This window comes from Emydura macquarii, unplaced genomic scaffold, assembly GCF_026122565.2.
Source record: "Emydura macquarii macquarii isolate MOO-44397 ecotype Brisbane River unplaced genomic scaffold, CSIRO-AGI_Emac_v2 contig_3059, whole genome shotgun sequence".
NCBI classification, from domain to species: domain Eukaryota; kingdom Metazoa; phylum Chordata; order Testudines; family Chelidae; genus Emydura; species Emydura macquarii.
In genome coordinates, this window is record NW_027133196.1 from 406,280 (window position 1) to 425,686 (window position 19,407).

The following is a 19,407-nucleotide window of genomic DNA, read 5'->3' on the forward strand; positions in this document are numbered from 1 at the left end:
AAGCCAAGGCCCAGAAATGAGTTAAACCTAGCTAGGGACATAAAAGGTAATACGAAGGGATTATTTAAATACATTAGGACCGAGAGAAAAATGAAGGAAAATGTAGGTCCTCTACTTAGCGAATGGATGACATTGACAATTCTGAGGTGTTTCATGCCTATTTTGGTTCCATCTTCACCAAAAGGGTTAATGGTGATCAGGTGCTCAACACGATTAATATTAACAACAAGGGGGAAGGAACGCATGCCAACATAGAGAAAGAAACAGTTAAAGAATACATCAGCAGGGGCTGATGAAATTCATCCTAGGGTACTTAAGGAACTAGCTGAAGCTAACTCAGAACCGTTAGCAATTGTCTTTGGGAACTCCTGGTGGTCCCAGAGCCTGGAGAAAGGCAAACTTATTACCTAACTTTAAAAGGGGGAACAAACAGGAGCTGGCAATTCTAGACCAGTCAGCCTAACTTGGATACCTGGAAAAATACTGGAACAAATTAAACAATCAATTTGTAAGCATCTGGAGGATAATAGCATTATAAGGAATAGTTAGCATGGCTTTGTCAAGAATAAATCATACCAAACCAAACCAGCCTAATTTCCTTCTTAGACAGGGTTACTGGCCTAGTGGATAGTGGGAAGTAGTAGATGTGTGAAATATCTTGGTTTTAGTAAGGTTTTGACACACTCTCACCTGACAGCCTCATAAGCAAATTAGGAAAATGTGGTCTAGATGAAATTACTATAAAATGAGTGCAGAGCTGGATGAAAGACCATACTCAATGGTTCACTGTCAAACTGTGAGGATGTATCTAGTGGGGCCCACATGGGTAAATCTTTAATCCAGTACTAGTCAATATTTTCACTGATGACTTGGGTAATGGAGTGGAGAGTATGCTTATAAAATTTGCAGGGGACACCAAGCGGGAAGGGGTTGCAAGCACTTTGGAAGACAGGATACACATTCAAAACAATCTTTAGAAATTGGAGAATTTATCTGAAATCACGAAGATGAAATTCAATAAAGACAAGTGAAAAGTACTTAGTTAGGAAAAAAACAAACACACAACTACAAAATGGGGAATAACTGGCTATATGATAGTACTGCTGAAAAAGATTGGGGTTTATAGTGGTTCACAAATTGAGTATGAGTCAAGAATGTGATGCAGCTGCAAAACAAGTTAATATCATTCTGGGATGTATTAACAGGAGAGTTTTATGTATGACATAGAAGGTAACTGCACCACTCTATTTGGCACTGGAGAGGCCTCAGCAGAAGTTCTGTGTCCAATTCTGGGCAGGAGAACAGAATTACCACTTCATAGTTAGTACCTCTTGCAATTTTACAATCAGCTTGATCATTTATACACAGTGTTTGCTTCTGGATTAAGAATCTACATGGCCAGACTTCTCTATTAAGTCAGTTTTGTCAGGGCAGTTATAAATGACTGAAAATTAGGCTTGTAGTAAAAAATAACAGATGCGGACAGATTCTTAACACCATGGTGGTGTGAACAGCATTACTGGAATAAACCTGGAATAAAGCTCATCTGAAGAACTAGCGGAACCGATGAATCAGGCATTAAGGAGAGCTGTACAGATAACTTGCTGCACTTAAGTAACATAGTTGTTTTGGGAATTTCTGTCCCTGTTGCTAATTTAGTGACATCTTTAATCCATTCTGCTTTCAGACTAGTGAGGGAGGAAAAAGTGATATCACCACAGCAATGGCTCAGATCTGAGGGATTAAAACTATTTGTTTTTGGGAGTTGAAGTGTAAATCTTAACTTTAAATTCTAATTGGAGCCTTGTTTGAGGAACTCAAGCCTTGGGGTTTTCAGCTTTAGGAAAATAAAACTGTATCCTGGACAGATAAAGCAATCTTCTGTATAATCCATTAGTTGGCAAGAAGTGTACGGATAGTTGTCTAACTAAAACTCACTAGTGGTCTAAGATTCCACTTGACCTAGAGTAAGATCTCTGGATTCAGGTTTCTGGCCAGTATTCCACAACTCCCTACCCCACCATTGTATGCTGCCTTTCCTGCTCTCCAAGCAGTTTGCCTGAATTACAGAGGATTGTAGCTAAACCACTGAAATTTATTATGGAAACTTATCTTCTGGACTGTAGCTTCCCAAAACAAGGGACCAGACCTGGTTTGAAAGGTGAGTCCTTCTATTGCAGAGGATAGGTGTAATACACACTTAGAAATCAGAGGGCAAGCTCCTGCTAGACAGCACTTTATCTCCTGGCATGGGGGCATTCTATGAGGGTATAGCACCTGTACAGACACTGACCTTAACCAGTTTGTTTTGCATTCCATGTAGTAAGGTCCACTTTGCTGTGTTGATTGCAAGTAGATTTAGTGTAGACCAGCTCAGTACCTTTCAGCCACTTCCACATTTCCATTTTTTTGGAATTAGCCCAAAGATGGAAGTGCAGGGCCTTGTTTTGAAGTCCTCCTCCTTTTTGTCTAAAGTTTCTTTTGCGCTTTGATTATTTTGTCAGTTTCTAAAGAAGCTGAATTGAGGAAACACTTGTAATGCAGCAAAATTTCCAAAAAACATAATGTGGGACAGGGAAGAACAATTTGCCCAGAGTTTCTCCCTCTGTGTTACTGGTAGTGACATCCTAATGGCTTATTAGTTAACCATTTCAACAACAGAGCATCAAAAATGTCTGTTGTGACTGTTGTATGGAAGTGCTGTATTTGTTCATGAGAACATATCCACAACCACTTGTGCTCTATTATGATGACTGAACTAGCTAACAGTGTGTCTCAGCAATCACTAGGCTAACATTAATTTTGCATTACAATCTATTCTCTCCAAAACAAGTTAGATAAATAATATGTCTTCATTTTACAAATGAGGAAACTAAGGCACAAAGATTGAGGTTCACTTAAGATTCATCACTGCAAATCTAGAATGCAGCTCAAGGGTTGTTGAAAGAGTTCATTTATTAATGTAATTATTTTACCAGTGCAAGGGGATAAATATGCATCAGAGAAACGCTTCTAAAATTAGAGCCAATAAGATTTTCATCAAAAAAAGATGATCTGATTGGAGTACTGCTTTCTGTGGATGTTTTCTGGGTGTTAGAGCGTACTTTAAAATAAAACTACTATTTAGGCTTTGATTCTAACGGACAAATCCAAGGAAATGCCAAGTAAAAGCATCCCCTCCATCCTTCACTTGCCTTATTCTGCCTTGATTATTTGGTGCACATTAATGTGCAATATCTAATATGAGATCCCTCCAATACCTGTATATGTTGAAGTAAGTTACAGGTGATCTTAAAAAAGCACGAAAAAATTGGCTGCCTTATAATGTGTATGCAATAGGCCGGAAAGCTATCTCTTTAAAATGGGGGGTGGGGACGGCAAGGTTTTGGGGCTGTCTAGACACAAGGCAAGCTGCACTTTAGATCCCTTTAGATCCTCTCTAGTGCACCCCTTTGACAGGATTCACTGCTTTCACGCCTGTCTGGGTGGAACCATGCAGTCCTCCCACTCCTAGGCTGGGTCTTTGAACTGCAATCCCTTCTTCACCAACTTTACATCAGGTCCAGCTGTGCTTGGCACCTGTAAGCCCTTTCCCTCTGGGAGCCTGGGACCAGCATCTGATTAAAGTGACTCATACAGCTTCTTCAGAGCCAAGCGTTTATTCACCCAAAGGTACACAGCAGTCAGAGAGAAAGGTTAAAGAAAAGGCTTGTGCAAATATTTCCTCTGACCCATGTCTTAATTTTTCTTGCAAGCTTTGGTAAACTCCACTCACTCCTATTACCTCCATCTCTGAGGATAGTCAGTATGCTTGCTGCAGTTTCTCTGCTAGCACCCCGCACCCAGGTACCCCCAGGTACAATCAGTACCCCCATGCTTGTTCCAGATGGTCTTTTTAACTGTTTGTAGCCTTTTTTCCCATCTATAGGCTTTGAGCATTAGCAACCCATCTGGAAAATAGCATCTTCTCACTTAATGGCCAGCCATTGTTGTCTTAACTACCTTGTAGATGATTACCGTAGGTATCTTATCTCATTGTTTAGGGTCCTGCGTGGTTCTCTCTAACAATCTCCTTTGACTTCGATACACACAGAGAGGTAGTCAGATATCAAAGAGAGAAACTGAGGTACATAGGAGATTCTTAATAAATAATACAGCCATCTCCCTCATTCTCCACAGGATATTTTTGTTTAGTGTTTTTGGAACTCTGGTCCTGCCTGGGCTAAAAGACTTATGCAGAGTTAGTGCAAATGATATCACAAGAGTCAAGAGTTAAAATGGAACAGTGAAGAGGGAAAAGCTTTTTAGTGAGGGGATCAAAACTCTTTGGTGGATAGCATCTGTTTTAACTTCATTGACTTATTAACAGGTTGAATAAAGGAAGCCTGTGTTTAAAGACTGAACATCCCTACCCCTAAAACTAAGATATTAAGAACGCAAAAATAAATCTTTTCTTACTCCCACTGCGACTCCAGCAAAACTAGGGAAGACCAGACTCTGCATTCCTGATGCGTCTAAATTTTAAAGAGGATGTAACTTTCAGATCTGCCTCATTCATCATAAACAAAGGCCCTCACCAGTGATGTGATTCTGTCTCCGTAGAAGTCGCTGGCAAAACTCTGATTTTAATGGGGCTAGAATTGCACCCCAGATCTTTAAGTCTTTGGCAAGTCACATTTAAGGAGAAGTGGCAGCCTGATGATTTTCTTTCCATTTAAATCAGACCTTTAATTTAACAGTAATGTTTTCTAATGCTGCATGGTTTTATTTACTTGTAAGTCATCGCATAGATGGACACCTAAACAACATTACTATGACTTACAAGTAAATACAACCACCTTTGGAAGTTGCCATTGCAGGGGCCTCAAGAATTGGTGCAGCCTCCATCTCTCCTGTTCTCTGCCTATGGCACATGATAGTTTAGTCTTCTGAGGGCTGTGGTATCTTGGCCTCACTCCAGTGACTGGGTTTTGGCGGGGGGTTAGTGGCCTGTGCTGTATAGGAGTTCAGACTAGATATGATGGTCCCTTCTGGTCTTGAACTCTAACCTGTTGCTCATGAAAGTAGTGTATTGAGTGCTCACAAAGGCAAGGCATAGTATGAACAGGAGCTTGGCAAGCTGTCCCCATACAACTCTACTGAGGCGCAGTAATATTACTCTGCAGCACCCCCTGCTACTCCATTGCTGTGTTCCTCTTGAGTAGAGATTACTGATTGTTCTGCGTTGTTCCGAAGTGCCCTGTGGATTCATTGATATGAGACCAATGACCTAACTCATTGCACTTGTGACTTTCGCCACTACCTGAACCCAGGTTTCCACAGTGGGAAGGTGGGCTTGTGTGTTAATCCAGTCTAATATCCTTTAATGCTCATCCCCAGAAAGGAGAGGTTGTTACCGGCCTATTTTGGGTTTGAACATTAGTGATATTAGTGATCTGCCTAAAGTCACGCTGTAAGATCATTTTGCTGTAAAACTGTAATGCTGTGGACATTACTTATTTATAAAGCAATTCATGGAAATATGGGAACATCGTCCAGAATGACACATTCCCATTGAGCCTTATATTGCTTAATTGGTACTTTTTTTTTTCCCCATTGGGATATGCCAGTTGGATTGTACTGTAGTAAATCTCTCTTCATTGCTACTGCCTTATCTTTTATTGCAATATGTTCTCACTGAGCACAGCAGTGCTTGTCTTTAAACTCTATACCAATATATCCTTGGCTTCTCATTTGGTGAGGGGCCTGAGATTTGTGTGAGTCTCTTGTTCAGTAGACCCTGCGGCAGAACTGTGTCTCTGGAGTTAAACCTCTTGATCTGAGAGGTCTGGGGAGGAGGTAAAAAAGAGCCTTAAAACTTGAAAGCAAAGTAGATGTTACAAGATTCAAGGTACTTTCTGGGATTTGATTAGTGGAAATTTCCTGTTGATTATTTGAGAAGATGGTGAAACAGAGCTCCAAGGCTGTGGGAGAACATGCCTGTGAAGGAAGCCAGGGTTCTCCTACCAGATCAGAGCAGCCTCAAATCTGAATCTGAGACATAGGAGTGAGGTAAGCGATTTTACAACAGACACAGCATTGCACATGCCCATGTATTTGAGAGCACAGTGGCAACTTTTGTTTCACAGGAACTAAACTCTAGACTTAAATTAAACTACAATGTTTTACTCAGCTACAGATAATAAACACAGACAGACCTTTTAAAACAAAAGGTCACCACTTACAAATACAAACTGAAGTCAGTGTAGGTAGGGCTAAGGTGTATTAGACACGTTGCACCAGTAGAATTCAGTGGATTTAAAATTAATTTAATTACATCAATGCAAACCTCTATAGATGCACTCAAACCAGTTTAAACCTTCCTTACACTAAATCAGTATAAATTAGTAAATTAAGATCAATCAATTTAAGTATGGTTTAAACTGGTATAAATACTGGTATGTTAGGGGTATGCATTGATGGATTTTAAAAATTGATTTAGTCACACTAATGCAACTTTTCTAAAGTAGACCAGTTTATAGACTTAAATTCTCAAGCATGTAGCTGATTTGAGACAAAGTCCTCCAACAAACAAGTTTGTCCCTGCATTTGCATAACACTGCAGGGTAACAGTGACAAATGTAGTTAGGAGTGGAAAAGGAATTAGATTCTTCAGAAATTTGAAGTGATAATATGAGCAGTCGGAGGCCACCTTCAGAAAAAAACTATATTGAAATATATATCCCATATGAGCTCTGGATGGCTTTTATTTAAATTAAAAGTCACATAATTGATTTTTAAAAAATCATCTCCTCTAGAAGCAGAGAGAAAATCAAACTTTAACACCCCATTTCACCCACAAATGCCAGCTGTTATGCCTTTCCTTCCATGGGAACTTGAATAAATAGATGGGACTTGCACAGATGTTATCCATTTTGGATTATGGGGTATGGGGAGGAGGAATAAATTCTTAAATTTGAGGGCCTTTCATAAAGAATATCCTGCTGGCAACTCTTTCTTAAATAGAGGAAGATGTACTCCAGTTGGAGTGCCTCTGCTGACCATAGTTTGTGTCCGTATTGAATGGGAAGAGAACGTCTCTCCAGCAAGCAGGTCTCAAGCCAGATAGGGCTGTCATAGGTCAAAACGAAGACTTTAAACTGTAGCTGATACTCATGCAGCTCAGAGATTTATTGCTTAACAATGGCTTCTAGGACTGTCCTTGATGAGTGTGATTTCTTTAGATTGAAGATTAGAAATCTTAAGGGAATGTCTATACTGGGAAATTAATTCAGATTAAGGTAGGGTATGAATTTGAAATGGAATAACTATTCTGTTAACTCTTTTTCCAGAATTAGCTTAACCCAGTTCTGGAATCAGAGTATGCGCACAGAGTTAGCCAGGAATCATTAATTTGCTTTCAATTCACATCCTACCTTATTTCAGATTAACGTTGATGTGCAGACAAACCCTCTGAGACAGGGGCCCCATTTCACAGATGCTACTTCAGTCAGTAGATGAGAATTGTGAATGGTTGGGGGCTGAAAAACAGCCCTGCATCTTTGATAGCCTTGATCAGTGCTTGGACCATTGGTACACTATAGTTTCTAAAGTGGTGCTTATGTAATGTACCTATGTACTTATAATATGCAGCTTTTATGAATAGAGGGGAACAGTTTGCAATTTTGAAGATCTGTTTCCCCCCCCAAAAATAATTGTCATGGTGGTAAGTATCTGGGGTGAGAGGGGGAGGAGTTGGGAGACACACCGCCAAAGGCTACATAAATATACTTGGAATAACACACTGGGTTTTCATTCCCAAGCATTCAGTCTTTTTTTACTGATTCCATCTCATCTCTCACCCCTCAAGAAGTTTTCTCTCTTCCCCTATCCTATTGACTTCTTCTCCTGATAAAACATCTCTGTAATGCAGTGTTCTGTATTCCTGGTCCTTCAGCCCCAGGCACAAACACTTGCTTGGAACTTAAGGGAGGAAAACAAGTTGAAATTTTAATATTAGAAATCCTTTGGTAGCAAATAAATTAAAAATGTTTACGAACCGCAGAATGTTTCCAATCCTACCCTGGAGAAGGAGGACGTGTCAGGGGGGAAAGCTGTGCTAATGAAAAACTGTACTGTTAAATAACTTCAGCGTAATTCTAAGCACTTTAGTATAGATGATTTAGTATGTGTGCGCAGAGAGTAATTTGTTCTGAGATCAAAGACCGAAGTTTAATTTCTAAGAGAGGCAAGAATGACAGTAAAGAGTAGGGGGGACAGGAAGGGCACCAGCTCAAAAGGTACATTCTGATGTATGTTTAGGTTGGCAAGCTGTCTTGGCAGCACTACATGATGCTGTACATGGTAGCCATCTGTTCAACAAGACACCTAGTTACTACTGCTCCCTAGCCAGTAGAGGATTGGGTGTAATGGAAAGCTTGATGTGCATGGTCTGAAAGCAGAAGCAGCAGCAAAAATGATTGTGTAACTGCCCTTGAGACAGCTGATATTTGGAACTATATTAATGATTCTCCTGGAGGAAGCTCTCTGCAAGATGTTGTATCTTGAAGGGCTGATGTGATGGGAGCATCAGTAACTGAAGGAATTGGTGGGGTTTTTGGGGTGGAAAGGAGAAGGAATGTTGGCCACAGAAAAGCAATTACTATCCAATAGTGGTACAGGCTTCTTCCCTTTTCAAGATAGAATATTGCAGAATTGGTTCAGATTCCATCCATCCATCGATATCCTACTTTTATTATAATAGAGAACCATAGAGGTGCATGGTGATTGCTTTACACTCTCATAACTCCTTCTACAAAAAGATCTGTGACTTACAAGCTAATGGCTTTAGCATCTTGGTAATCCTGCCTCATAGGTAAGTATTATCCCCATTTTACAGGTGAGGAAACTAGGGCCCTGATCCTATCATTGCTAGGTGGGCAGACCCCACTGAAGTCAGTGGGGTTCCATGTAGGCATACGACTCCATCTGCATGAAGTTTATTGTAGGACTGGGGCCAAAGATACAAAGGTGTGATTTACTCAAGTTCACTCAAGAAGGATGTGGTAGAGTTGGGGGAGAACCCAGGCTCCTGACTGTCCTCAATAAATGAAGAAAAAAGCCACACTCTGGATAAAAGTTCAACTCATAGGAATGAGTGGCAGAGCCTTAGAATTAGCTCTCTTGCAGTATGCCACAGAGGGGTAGGCAGACAGTGCAGGACACATCCTTAGGTAGCGTGTCTGGCAGGATATCTGTTATTCTTGGACACGGTGGCGGTGCAGGGAGATTTCTCATGTGCCCAGTTGTTATATCTTGAAGGACTAGCAGCAATTGTTTTGTGTCTAATTCTGGTGAAGATGGCCATGAAACTTCTAAAAAGGTAGCACAGGCTGAAAAGACGGGTATGATTTCAACATCTTCATTCTTTCAAAAGTGTAAGATGGGTTCCAGGGCTGAGTTGCTACCTGACAAAATGGCAAAAAGAAATATTGTTTTCACTTAATTTTGTCCTGTGGTCTTTCCATTACAGAGCCTAGCCCAGCTAGAGAACCTGTGCAAGCAGCTCTATGAAACTACAGACACCGCAACACGGCTCCAGGCAGAAAAAGCCTTGGTCGAGTTCACCAACAGCCCGGACTGCCTGAGCAAGTGCCAGCTCCTCCTCGAAAGAGGAAGTGTACGTAGAAAATAATAGTCCGAGTCAAACCGACTGGCATTCAAACTTGGCATTGTGGGTGATTGCTCTGAATGAAACAGGGAAGCACTGGAGTGCAGTAGGTGCACTGCATACCCAGTGAGCTAGACTGTTATATTTATGAACATCATCTGCATACCAGAACTAAACCTTAAATGGGTATTTACAGTGCTGCATTTTCTATTGATTTAGAAAAAATTGGAGTGTACCCCCTAAGAGAATCCTTTGAAGAATCCTGCTTAGACCTTAAAGCCCCATCTACACTACAAAAATAAGCATGCTTAAACACACATGAAATGTGGGTTGGACTTGATATAGCATAGTTGTTAGTTTTCGGAGGAAGGTGGGAAGGACTTATTGTGAGTAGGGACACAAAATATGGCTCTATAACCATGCTAGGAAACTCTGTGACCTTGGGCTGAAGTGTCCCTGACACTTCCAGCGGGAGAGAGAATGTTGCACAGTCATTCCAGTTTTGTCCATTTCTGTTTACACCAGTAGTGTGAAACACATGAAAATAAACTGTTTTGATAGGTTGGTTCTTGATTAATCTTATGGGCCAGTCCATTATGCAGCCTGATCTAAGAATACAACATTAATTCTGAAAGGCAAGTTCTCTTATTTCCATTGCTTTAGGAGTTCTAAAATAGCTTGGAAGACATGATCAAAGGTTAAAATCCCAGCATGAGATCTGAGACTCAGCTGGGATTAAAACAGCAGTCTTTTTTGGGCCATTTTAGCTTACTACTAAGAATCTCTTAAAGCAAAGGTTAGCCTCTCCAATAGTGTCCTCTGAGCAATCTAGCAACAATTTCAAGCATGGAAAATAAGAACATGAGCTTCAGAATTGATGTTATGTTAGGATTTACTGTTTTTCATCCCTGTCTAACTTTTATCTTTACAGTACATTTTTTTTCTTTTGAGTGGTCACTTGATTCACTTTGTGGCAGGATAAATCATGCTTAAAATTACTTGATCACAAGACCTTTTAAGGTTTGACTTATGGCCCAATATGCACCCAGCCCTACGAGTCTATTAGATCAGTGCCTTGCTCACAAAAGTCAGGAAACATTAGCCACCCTGTCTCAAAGGATCAGTGAACCAGAATGAGATGGGGCACTGTGCAGTGCAGTCCCGGCAAATGCACACAAGCCCAATTACTTACCTCTTTGTATTGTGAGAGTTTTTTGTGTGTGGGCTCCTTAATTTCTTTGGAATAGAAAATAAATTAATCTCTGGGTTTGAAATTGCATTTGTGTTTTCCATGGAGAAACCAGCAGCTAGCACAGGGAAAAGGGGAGGGGTCAATTTCAATGGAAAGCCTCTAATGCCCAGTTTTATAAGTTTTGAATATAACCCATTATGTATCTGTAGTCTGTGACAGATTGCTATTTTGTAAAGCTAGTGCATAAATTGGATGATCTGACTTACTTACATTAAACTCTTTGGGCACATTACTATAAATGGGTTTGCAGTCTCTCGGATTTTTGTATAGGTTATAGAGGCAAATCCTTTTTATAATACTGGATATTATTTAACACAAGAAACACTTGCAATCATAGTGCCTGCAATTGCTAGAATCTCATACAGGCCAGAGTTCACTCACATTATCTTGCATCGTATTCCCTGGATTAAATTTGTTAGTAATGTCCATTGGCCTGAGTGCTGTTCTGTATGATATCTTTAGAGGACCTGTTTTGTAATCAATCGAAGCGTTTTAAGTGCTTGTTTAAAATCTAGGACTGAACATGCAGTAACACTTTCCTGTGGCTCAGAGAGAGAATTTATGTAAAGGAAAACAATGCGAATCCGATGCTGATTGACACACCCAGTCCCCAGAACTGGGGCTAACTGACAGCTGTGGTAATGGAAAGATGCAGTTTCAGAGAGAATTATGCTGTGAATCTGTTTTTTTGATATTTGAGATGGAAGCTCTTTATAACTAAGCTTCCTCACCTCCCAAATGGGACTGTCCTTTGTGTCGGTACTGGTCTTCCCCATCACACTGTGATCTCATCGGGATAGCCCACTTGCTCTCCTTCCCTTACTTGGGTGCATCACACTAGAGCCATAGCAGCATATTGCTGTTGGCACTTGTTCCTTCCTGCTTGTGTCATAATTGTCTCCACCTCTAGGGGAGGGCATGCAGGTGGGGGGATATGTTGTGCTGCTGCTGTCACCTGTTCTCTTTTTCTTCCTAGATGGGTTTTTTAACATTTTGGGTGAACTTGATGTGTACAGACACAAGAAACTAATGTAGTCCAGAGAATTTAGACGTGAACTAAGCTAATATTAAAACCCAAGTTTCCAGAGCTGAAAGCTATTGGCTTAACATAGTGCACAACCACCTTGTCTTCCGATGTGACTTCTTTTATACTGAAACTTACATTCAACCGCTGCTCGTTGTGTTTTTTCTTTACAGTCATCCTACTCCCAATTATTGGCAGCTACATGTCTTACAAAACTTGTGTCACGCACAAACAACCCTCTGCCATTGGAACAGCGAATAGACATTCGTAAGTAGAGCCACTGGCATAGCACGCAAATACTATGGATAATGACAGTTTTAACAGTAATGCATTGTGACAGGGAGACTTTCTGCAAGCTTACAAATATTTATGGACATTGTTAACCTAAAACGTGTAGTGAAAAGGCAACTTTGCCTTCAGACAATATCTTTTCCTAGCCCAGAGACTACTGGATTTGAAAGCCAAATAGATAGGAGTTACCTAGGTCCAAAGTCAGCATGGATTTGTGGCCTTGTGAATGAACAAGTTTTAAGATAGAAACTCAGTTCTTTCTGAAATAAGCTATTCATCTCATAATTCTTCTCTCTCTTCCCTACTTGTTCCTTGATTTCAGGGGGGATCTTAATCCAGTTATTAGGAAAGATGATTATGTGGTATCTACCCTTCTTTGTTCTTCTACTTTACCAGTTCTCTGCCTGTGTGGTGGGGGTGGGTTTCTTACTGTTCATTGTCTCTCAGGCATAAGTTATTGAAGACAGATACTGGCTAAGGTCAGCTTGGTGCCTGTGACCCAGTAAAGGGATAACTTTCATGTTTTACTGTCTATATAAAATTGCCTTGAACTGAGACTGGTCAGTTCCACAGCTCTGCTACTATAAAAGGGACAAAGGAGCTCAGCCACAACTCCAATCCTAGCCCTCTCTAAAGAGTGGGCAAATGTGGAAAGAAACTTGGAAAACCTAGGATTCTAGTGATTCAAGGTTGAAACTAAACTCTTATTTATGACTTCAGATTTCTGTATGTTCTGTCTTTCCAGGCAGTGATATGCATGCTAAGGGGTGATAGAGTAAGAGCAAGTCTGATTGCATTGATGCACTTCTCTTAGGGAAGGCAGAGAGAATGAATAGGACACTTGGGCAGGCTTTTCAAAGGATATGGTTTCAGATTTGAGAATGCTTTGTGGGACTCTACTTGTCACTTGGTAGTTCCTGTATGAAAGTCATACTAATGGGATAGGGTAGAAGCCTATCTCTCTCTACTGTCTTGTTGGGAGAGGAGCTGTGGCATCTCCTTTTCTTTGTGTGTCTGTGACCCTAAGACCCTTGCAGTGCCAACTGGCAAAGGGTTCACTGTTCTGTAACAGCAACTCCTAACACATGGCTTTCATAGTATTTACCCAAAAAGGGTTGTGTAAGGTAGCCAATGGATGCTCACCTCATATGGATCCTCATAATAGTTGTGTGATATATGTACGGGTGATATTCAAGAAGTTGTATATATGTACATACTGAAAACGTTTTAGAATCTGTGAATCAGACAGGGTTGACAGGTTGGTTTTGCCAGACAAAGGGATGTAGAATCACCTGCCTCATTTATATGTAACCAAGCATTGTAAAGCCAGCACAAAGGAAGCACCATTTACATATGAGAGTTCACATGAGAAACAGGTCGAAGGGGGGGATGCGAAATAAACTTGTGTGGGGAGACAACTTGGAGCCAGCACACCAGGAAGGAAACCACATGGAGTCATCCTGACTCTGGGGATAAAAACAGCGGACTTGGGGTATAACAGAAAGGCACAAGGATTCCTCTTTTATCCTGCACTTGAGCGAGTGACCAGGCAGTGCGGTTATATCAATGAAAACAGGATCTCAACCAACCTTGGTTGAAATGTTGCAAGAAAGTGCTTAGGTGAAAGAGTGCTTTAGACAAGCGTAGCCTGTTAAAGTTCAGTCTTAGTTAAGTATGTCATACTTTTTGTTTTACTTGTAACCTGTTGTTCTTGTCACCTGTGCTCACTATGTCTTAAATCTTTCCTTCGTTAATTAACTTACATTTGTTTTTACTAGAAATAGATTACAGTGCTGTATCATTATATTAGAGCTGATACTCAGCTGAATCAAACAAGCTGCTGTGTATATATACTATTCCCTTGGGAGTCGTGAACCTGGTAATTACTGTGAGTGTCCGGTGACGGGCTGAACACTAAAAAGGGATGCTTTCAGGGTGGTCCGTCAGCTGGGGTTAACCTGCAAGGCCAGGTAGGGTCTGGAAGAACCCTAAGGAAAATGCTTGAGTGGCCGAAGGGCTGACATCCAGCTACCACACAAGACTGTCACAGTGGATGCAGGGGGGTAACACAGTGACAGAAGTCACCGAGGGTCCCTGAGAAAGTGTCCCAGGGTGCTTTAACAAGCCAGAGTTAGTCAGCTTTTTCTTTTGTCCAGTGAGGAAGGAGTGCCTTGGTGTTGGGTGGCCTGTCCTGGGGAATGGTCCTTAAACCTTTCAGCAGTTCTTGCCAGACAGGTGTTTTTACAAAGGACCGAACTCATCTTCTAATACAAAATAACACATTTTGTGTGGGAAGAAATTGTTCTACATAAATCTTCACCCACAATTTCATATCACTAGAACCTCCAAACCCTTGGTGTATTGTATTATGACTAGTCTGTCAAAAAAGACCTGAATAAAAGGTCAGAGTTATGGATGTGTGGATACCTTAACTGCATTTCCATACTTTCAGGGTGACCATTTCCTGTGTTTTGTGTAGCTTTTTAAAGATATTTTTCCTAATACAGATTCACAACCTTATGTCCATCTTAAAAGTCTTTTTGTCTAGGAATTTCCTTGTTTTTATTTTTATTTTTGTCTTTCAGGGAACTATGTGCTCAACTACCTTGCCACCAGGCCAAAGTTGGCAACTTTTGTAACGCAAGCACTAATTCAGTTATATGCCAGGATCACAAAGTTGGGCTGGTTTGACTGTCAGAAGGATGAATATGTCTTCAGAAATGTGATCACAGATGTCACAAGGTTTTTACAGGTCAGGGACACTTTTAAAAAACAAAGGGGTGGAGGGAGAACCAAAAACCAGGTGTGGTCGGAGTGTTCTTGTGATGCATGAGTTGCCATATAATGCCTTGTGAACCAGGGCAACTGTGAAGCTAATCTTCCATTTCCACTGTATTAGCTATTGCTACTCAAGAGCTCTAGTATTTATGACTTGTCAAAGTTAATAAATCCAAAAATTGACCTGTCTTGACAACTGTCCCATAGGAGATTATAAATTCTTCAGGGTAGGAACTGTCATTTTGATTTCTGTGACGTGCCTGGCATTCATGGTGCACTATAATAAGTATTTAATAATATGAAAGAACTTTAGAATTCCAAGTACGTCATTCCTCTCTCAAAGCCCCAAACCGTTACCTCCCGATCAGCTGAGGGGATACGTGCACCTTGCCTCACCTGCAGCTGTGTTACTGTGAGCGTGACAAATTGGTTTTGGTTAAAACACAAATCTTTTCGTATTAAGCCAGGACCATCAGGGCCTCCAATACCTGCTGTTCTTAAAGTGGACCCTTTGCTGTGGGAAAACTGTCAGTCATTCAGTTTGGGTGTATCTGTTTTTTAGGTTATTAATTTTGGCCATACCAACCTTGATCCTTTAAAATCATAATGTGCCGTGCCAGAGGCATTCTTTTCATGATCTGCCTGGGATTCCCTAGGCAGCCATCAGTGTTGTACTGCTAAGAAAAGAGACTGAGCTTGGGGGAACCTCTCATTGCTCTGGCTGGCCAAGATCGCTTCAGTGAAGAAGTGGAAAAGACGGGCTTCAACTCGTTGGCTGCAGACGCAAGATATTAGTTGCGGTGTGACGGGAAGGTTTTAAAAGTATGGGTCTGACGTGGGGGGTTGGTTATAGAACATCTTCAGGGGTCTTATCTGGGACCTGGTGACTAGACATAGCTGCAGAAACATCCCATAACATGATTATTAGTAAATATTTAAGCTGGGGCCTCAGGGTGCTATTGCAATCAGAAGCAGGGACTCATTGGTCTAAAGCTGTATAAACACAGTATCCAGAGACCGTCACTACCCACGGTCCCTGCCTTGGCTTCCAGGGGAGGCTAGCGTGGCATAAAAACTCAGTTACCACAACACTCTCAACACTGATTTTTTTTTTTTCAAGTTAACTTTTTAACCATTTAACTTCCACAAATGAGAGGAAGATGTAAGAGTAGCAGTAAATAACCCCAGTGTCCGTGGCTGTATTGGGAGGAGAACTGGAGTGGAACTTCTATATTGTGATGGTGGGATTTATTTATTTATCTGGATAGGCAGTCAGGTAGTATGATGAATGTGGGGATCTCAGCACTTACAGAAAAGTAACATTTAAGAAGTGATATCTAGAAAATGTGCTGAAGGATTATACTTTTGCATAAACATTGAGCTCAGACTTTCAAGCTTTCTGAGACAATCCTATTTCTTTTCATTCAATTCTCAACTCTGGCTCCTCAGGCATGTTGAAGGCTGTATTTGGGTAAAGGCCATGGGTTGAGCAAAGGTTTTTGGTTACAGCCACGTAGTGTTGGGTTAATGCTTGAGACCATTGTTCAAAACAGAGGCCTGTGATTGTAGCCTCTTCCTCCTTGACTACAGCGTGGTTGGGCTCCTGCAAAGGGGATGAATTTAGCAATCTCTTGGCTCAGAGAAGAAATTGGGACAATTAGGACAAGAGGGTGCTAACCAGAGTGGAGCTGGAGAAAGGAACCCCATCCAGTTTCAGGAAAGGAACTGCTGGTGGCAAAAAAAGACTTACATGAAGCTAGTTAATAGATGAAATCCCATTCCCAGTGAGCAGGTGTTTGTATCAAGACTGCTGACAAGAGCTCCGTCTGTAAAAGAGAAGGCAAAGATTGTGAGGGCCATGGAGAATGTACTCTTGACTGCTAGAGGTGGGCCCTTGTTATCAAGAGTAAGTTACTGACTGAGTGGGGAAACTTTAACTGCCACTTCCCAAGCTGTTACCAGTTCTGTGGCTCTAAGACTTCAGTTCTCAGAGCAGTCAGTTCATGGTCACTTATGTCCCAGTCCTGCAAAGATGCAGTGGAACTAATTACTTAAAATTAAGCACGGATGTAAATCTTTTGAAGAATCGGGGGTAAATAGGCACCACAAATGTGATTTCGAAGAGATAGATAGATAAGACATTAAATAACAGATATATTTTTGTTTGAGCGCTCCATAAAGATTGTTAGCTGCTGAGAAGTCTAGCAAACTTATCAAATTGTAAATAACATGAATAGGTTTTTTAATGCATCTAAATATAGAACTGTTTAAAAAAATATATATATATAGTGCTTAAGCATTTTCCAATTACTGTTCTATGAGGACCTGGTATATCTAGCCATACAGGGTGCTACTACTTCCTTTTGGATGACAGAAGGATTTCTGAATTACAATGAAAGCTGGTGAGAATAACTTGACATTGCTAATTCCTCCTCTTCTACCCTCCTCTAGGATAGTGTAGAACACTGCATTATAGGAGTGACAATCCTGTCTCAGCTAACGAATGAAATTAATCAAGTAAGTGCTACAGCCTTCTTCAGTGAAGTAAGTGTCCAATTTTCTCATTTGTATCGTTCTGCTTTGTGTGTGTTTGTGTGCTGATTTTTATTTTTTTATGCAAGCGTGCGCTTTTGCGGTAAGATATTGCTATTTCCTCTGATCTAAGGCTCACTTTGCCATCTTCTGCTCTTTTAGCATCTCTCATCTTCTGCAGTACCTGGATGCAATGCTTCATGATAAACATGAAACAACAATAAAATAGCAAATGGGTTCATGCTCAGTACTATCTTGCCTATGAGGATAAAGCCCCACACCCTGAATTAGCAAAGCATCATTAGCATCTTCTGTCCTCCATTCCTATGCATTCTTTTAACTTCATGCATTCTCATTTTTAAAAAATTTCACAACCCTTCTTTGCACTGCCAGTCATTCCAATAACTTCTTCATGGGGGATATAAATATATGATATGAATGTCACAAATCTGGTAAATATTTTTCGTTTCCTTTCCTAATACTTAGCATGTTGCATGTTCAGTACTCCTTAGGTAGTTATATCTATTTCACACAGTTTTGGGGGGGGGACGGAGAGAGGGCTGGCAAGGCGAGAATGTATATAGAGGTTAAGTAACTTGACCAAGCCTACATTTGAATCAGTGGCATAAGAAGGATTAGGCCTTTGGAGTTCTTGTCTTTCAGTCCCATGGTCAGATCTTTGCTAGATCATGCTTCCTCTTTATTATTTATTTGAAAACTGGGACTACAGACATTAATTGGTCCCATCTAATCATGAAAGAAATAGTCATAAGCGCCTGAAGCCCTATTTATTTTCTAGCCAATGCTCCTTCAGACAGATTTTACCAGTGCATTGCAGACTTCTGCCAGTCACCCCAAGAAGCAATTTTCCCTGGGGACCTTGGAGTGTAAATGATAGATTATCTAGACTCTGGCTGAAAGAATCAATACTGATTAGTTTTGTTTTAGCCTTTTAAGTTCTCATTAATATGGAAACTAACTTTGCTTTTGCTGATACATGTGCAAACACTTGAAAATAACCCTGGCTTTGAAACTGAGAAATTCTAACATGGAGTTGAATAACTTGATTAAAAATGATTGTTTGTAGTCTTAGGTACTGGGAATATAGACCAGAACTTTCCCGTTTTGGTGTCTAGAGCTGTGCAAAACACCCACAGCTCACATTGAAGTCAGTGAGGTTCAGCTTCTCTAAAAATCAGGACACTTCTTGTTCAGGAGCCTGTCAGCTCCCACCCTGCTCTGAAGAGAATCTATTCCCACCCACTATATTTAGTCCTAACTTACCTCACTTCTGGGGATTTGGCTTCATTGGTTACTCATACAACAAAGTAACTGTAAACCTGTGGCTAAACTTTCTCCTCAGCCTTGGTTGCTCATACAGTTTCTCTGCAGAGACCTTTCTGTCTCAGACCCTAGTTCCCTGTGCCCAGAGAACCATTCCCACCTCCCTAATCAAGGGTGAAAATAAGAAGCCAGCATGACACAGTGAATCAGTAGTATATATTGATCGGCATCCCCTTGCAGGTTCTAACACCTAACAGGAGAGAGGATCAACAGAAAAGCTCTGTTACAAGTTGTTTCCTAAATCCATGTTTAAGTGCCTAACTGTGGGCAACAGAGTTAGAACATTTTGTCCATAATTCATCAGTCTCCTGTTTAAATATGTGAAAGAATAATTCTACCACAAAATACTATCTCAATGCACTTTGTGTTAAAGACCCCCTTCTAAACTGGCACCACTTGCATTGCTAAAAGCACACTTACATGCTAGCATCACTGTGTTTGGTATGTGGTAAATACCGTGTATAGTGATTTACTTGGGGGTTTCATAACTATGTGAACTTCAGATTCATTACCATATAACTTGTATGGGTCTTTTTC

General features: G+C 40.7%; 1 protein-coding gene across 2 annotated transcripts in view; it reads left to right on the plus strand.

Moving 5' to 3' along the window:
* The window catches only part of XPO7 (exportin 7), a 70,428-nt gene that overhangs the window by 18,379 nt on the left and 32,642 nt on the right, over positions 1-19,407 (plus strand). The window contains exons 2-5 of one of the 2 annotated variants that reach the window (XM_067530281.1): positions 9,512-9,658; positions 12,099-12,192; positions 14,802-14,968; positions 17,446-17,538. In XM_067530281.1, coding sequence (XP_067386382.1) covers positions 9,512-9,658; positions 12,099-12,192; positions 14,802-14,968; positions 17,446-17,538 — 501 coding nt within the window. The remainder of the gene's footprint in view (positions 1-9,511; positions 9,659-12,098; positions 12,193-14,801; positions 14,969-17,445; positions 17,539-19,407) is intronic. The other variant, XM_067530282.1, reaches the window with a different exon arrangement.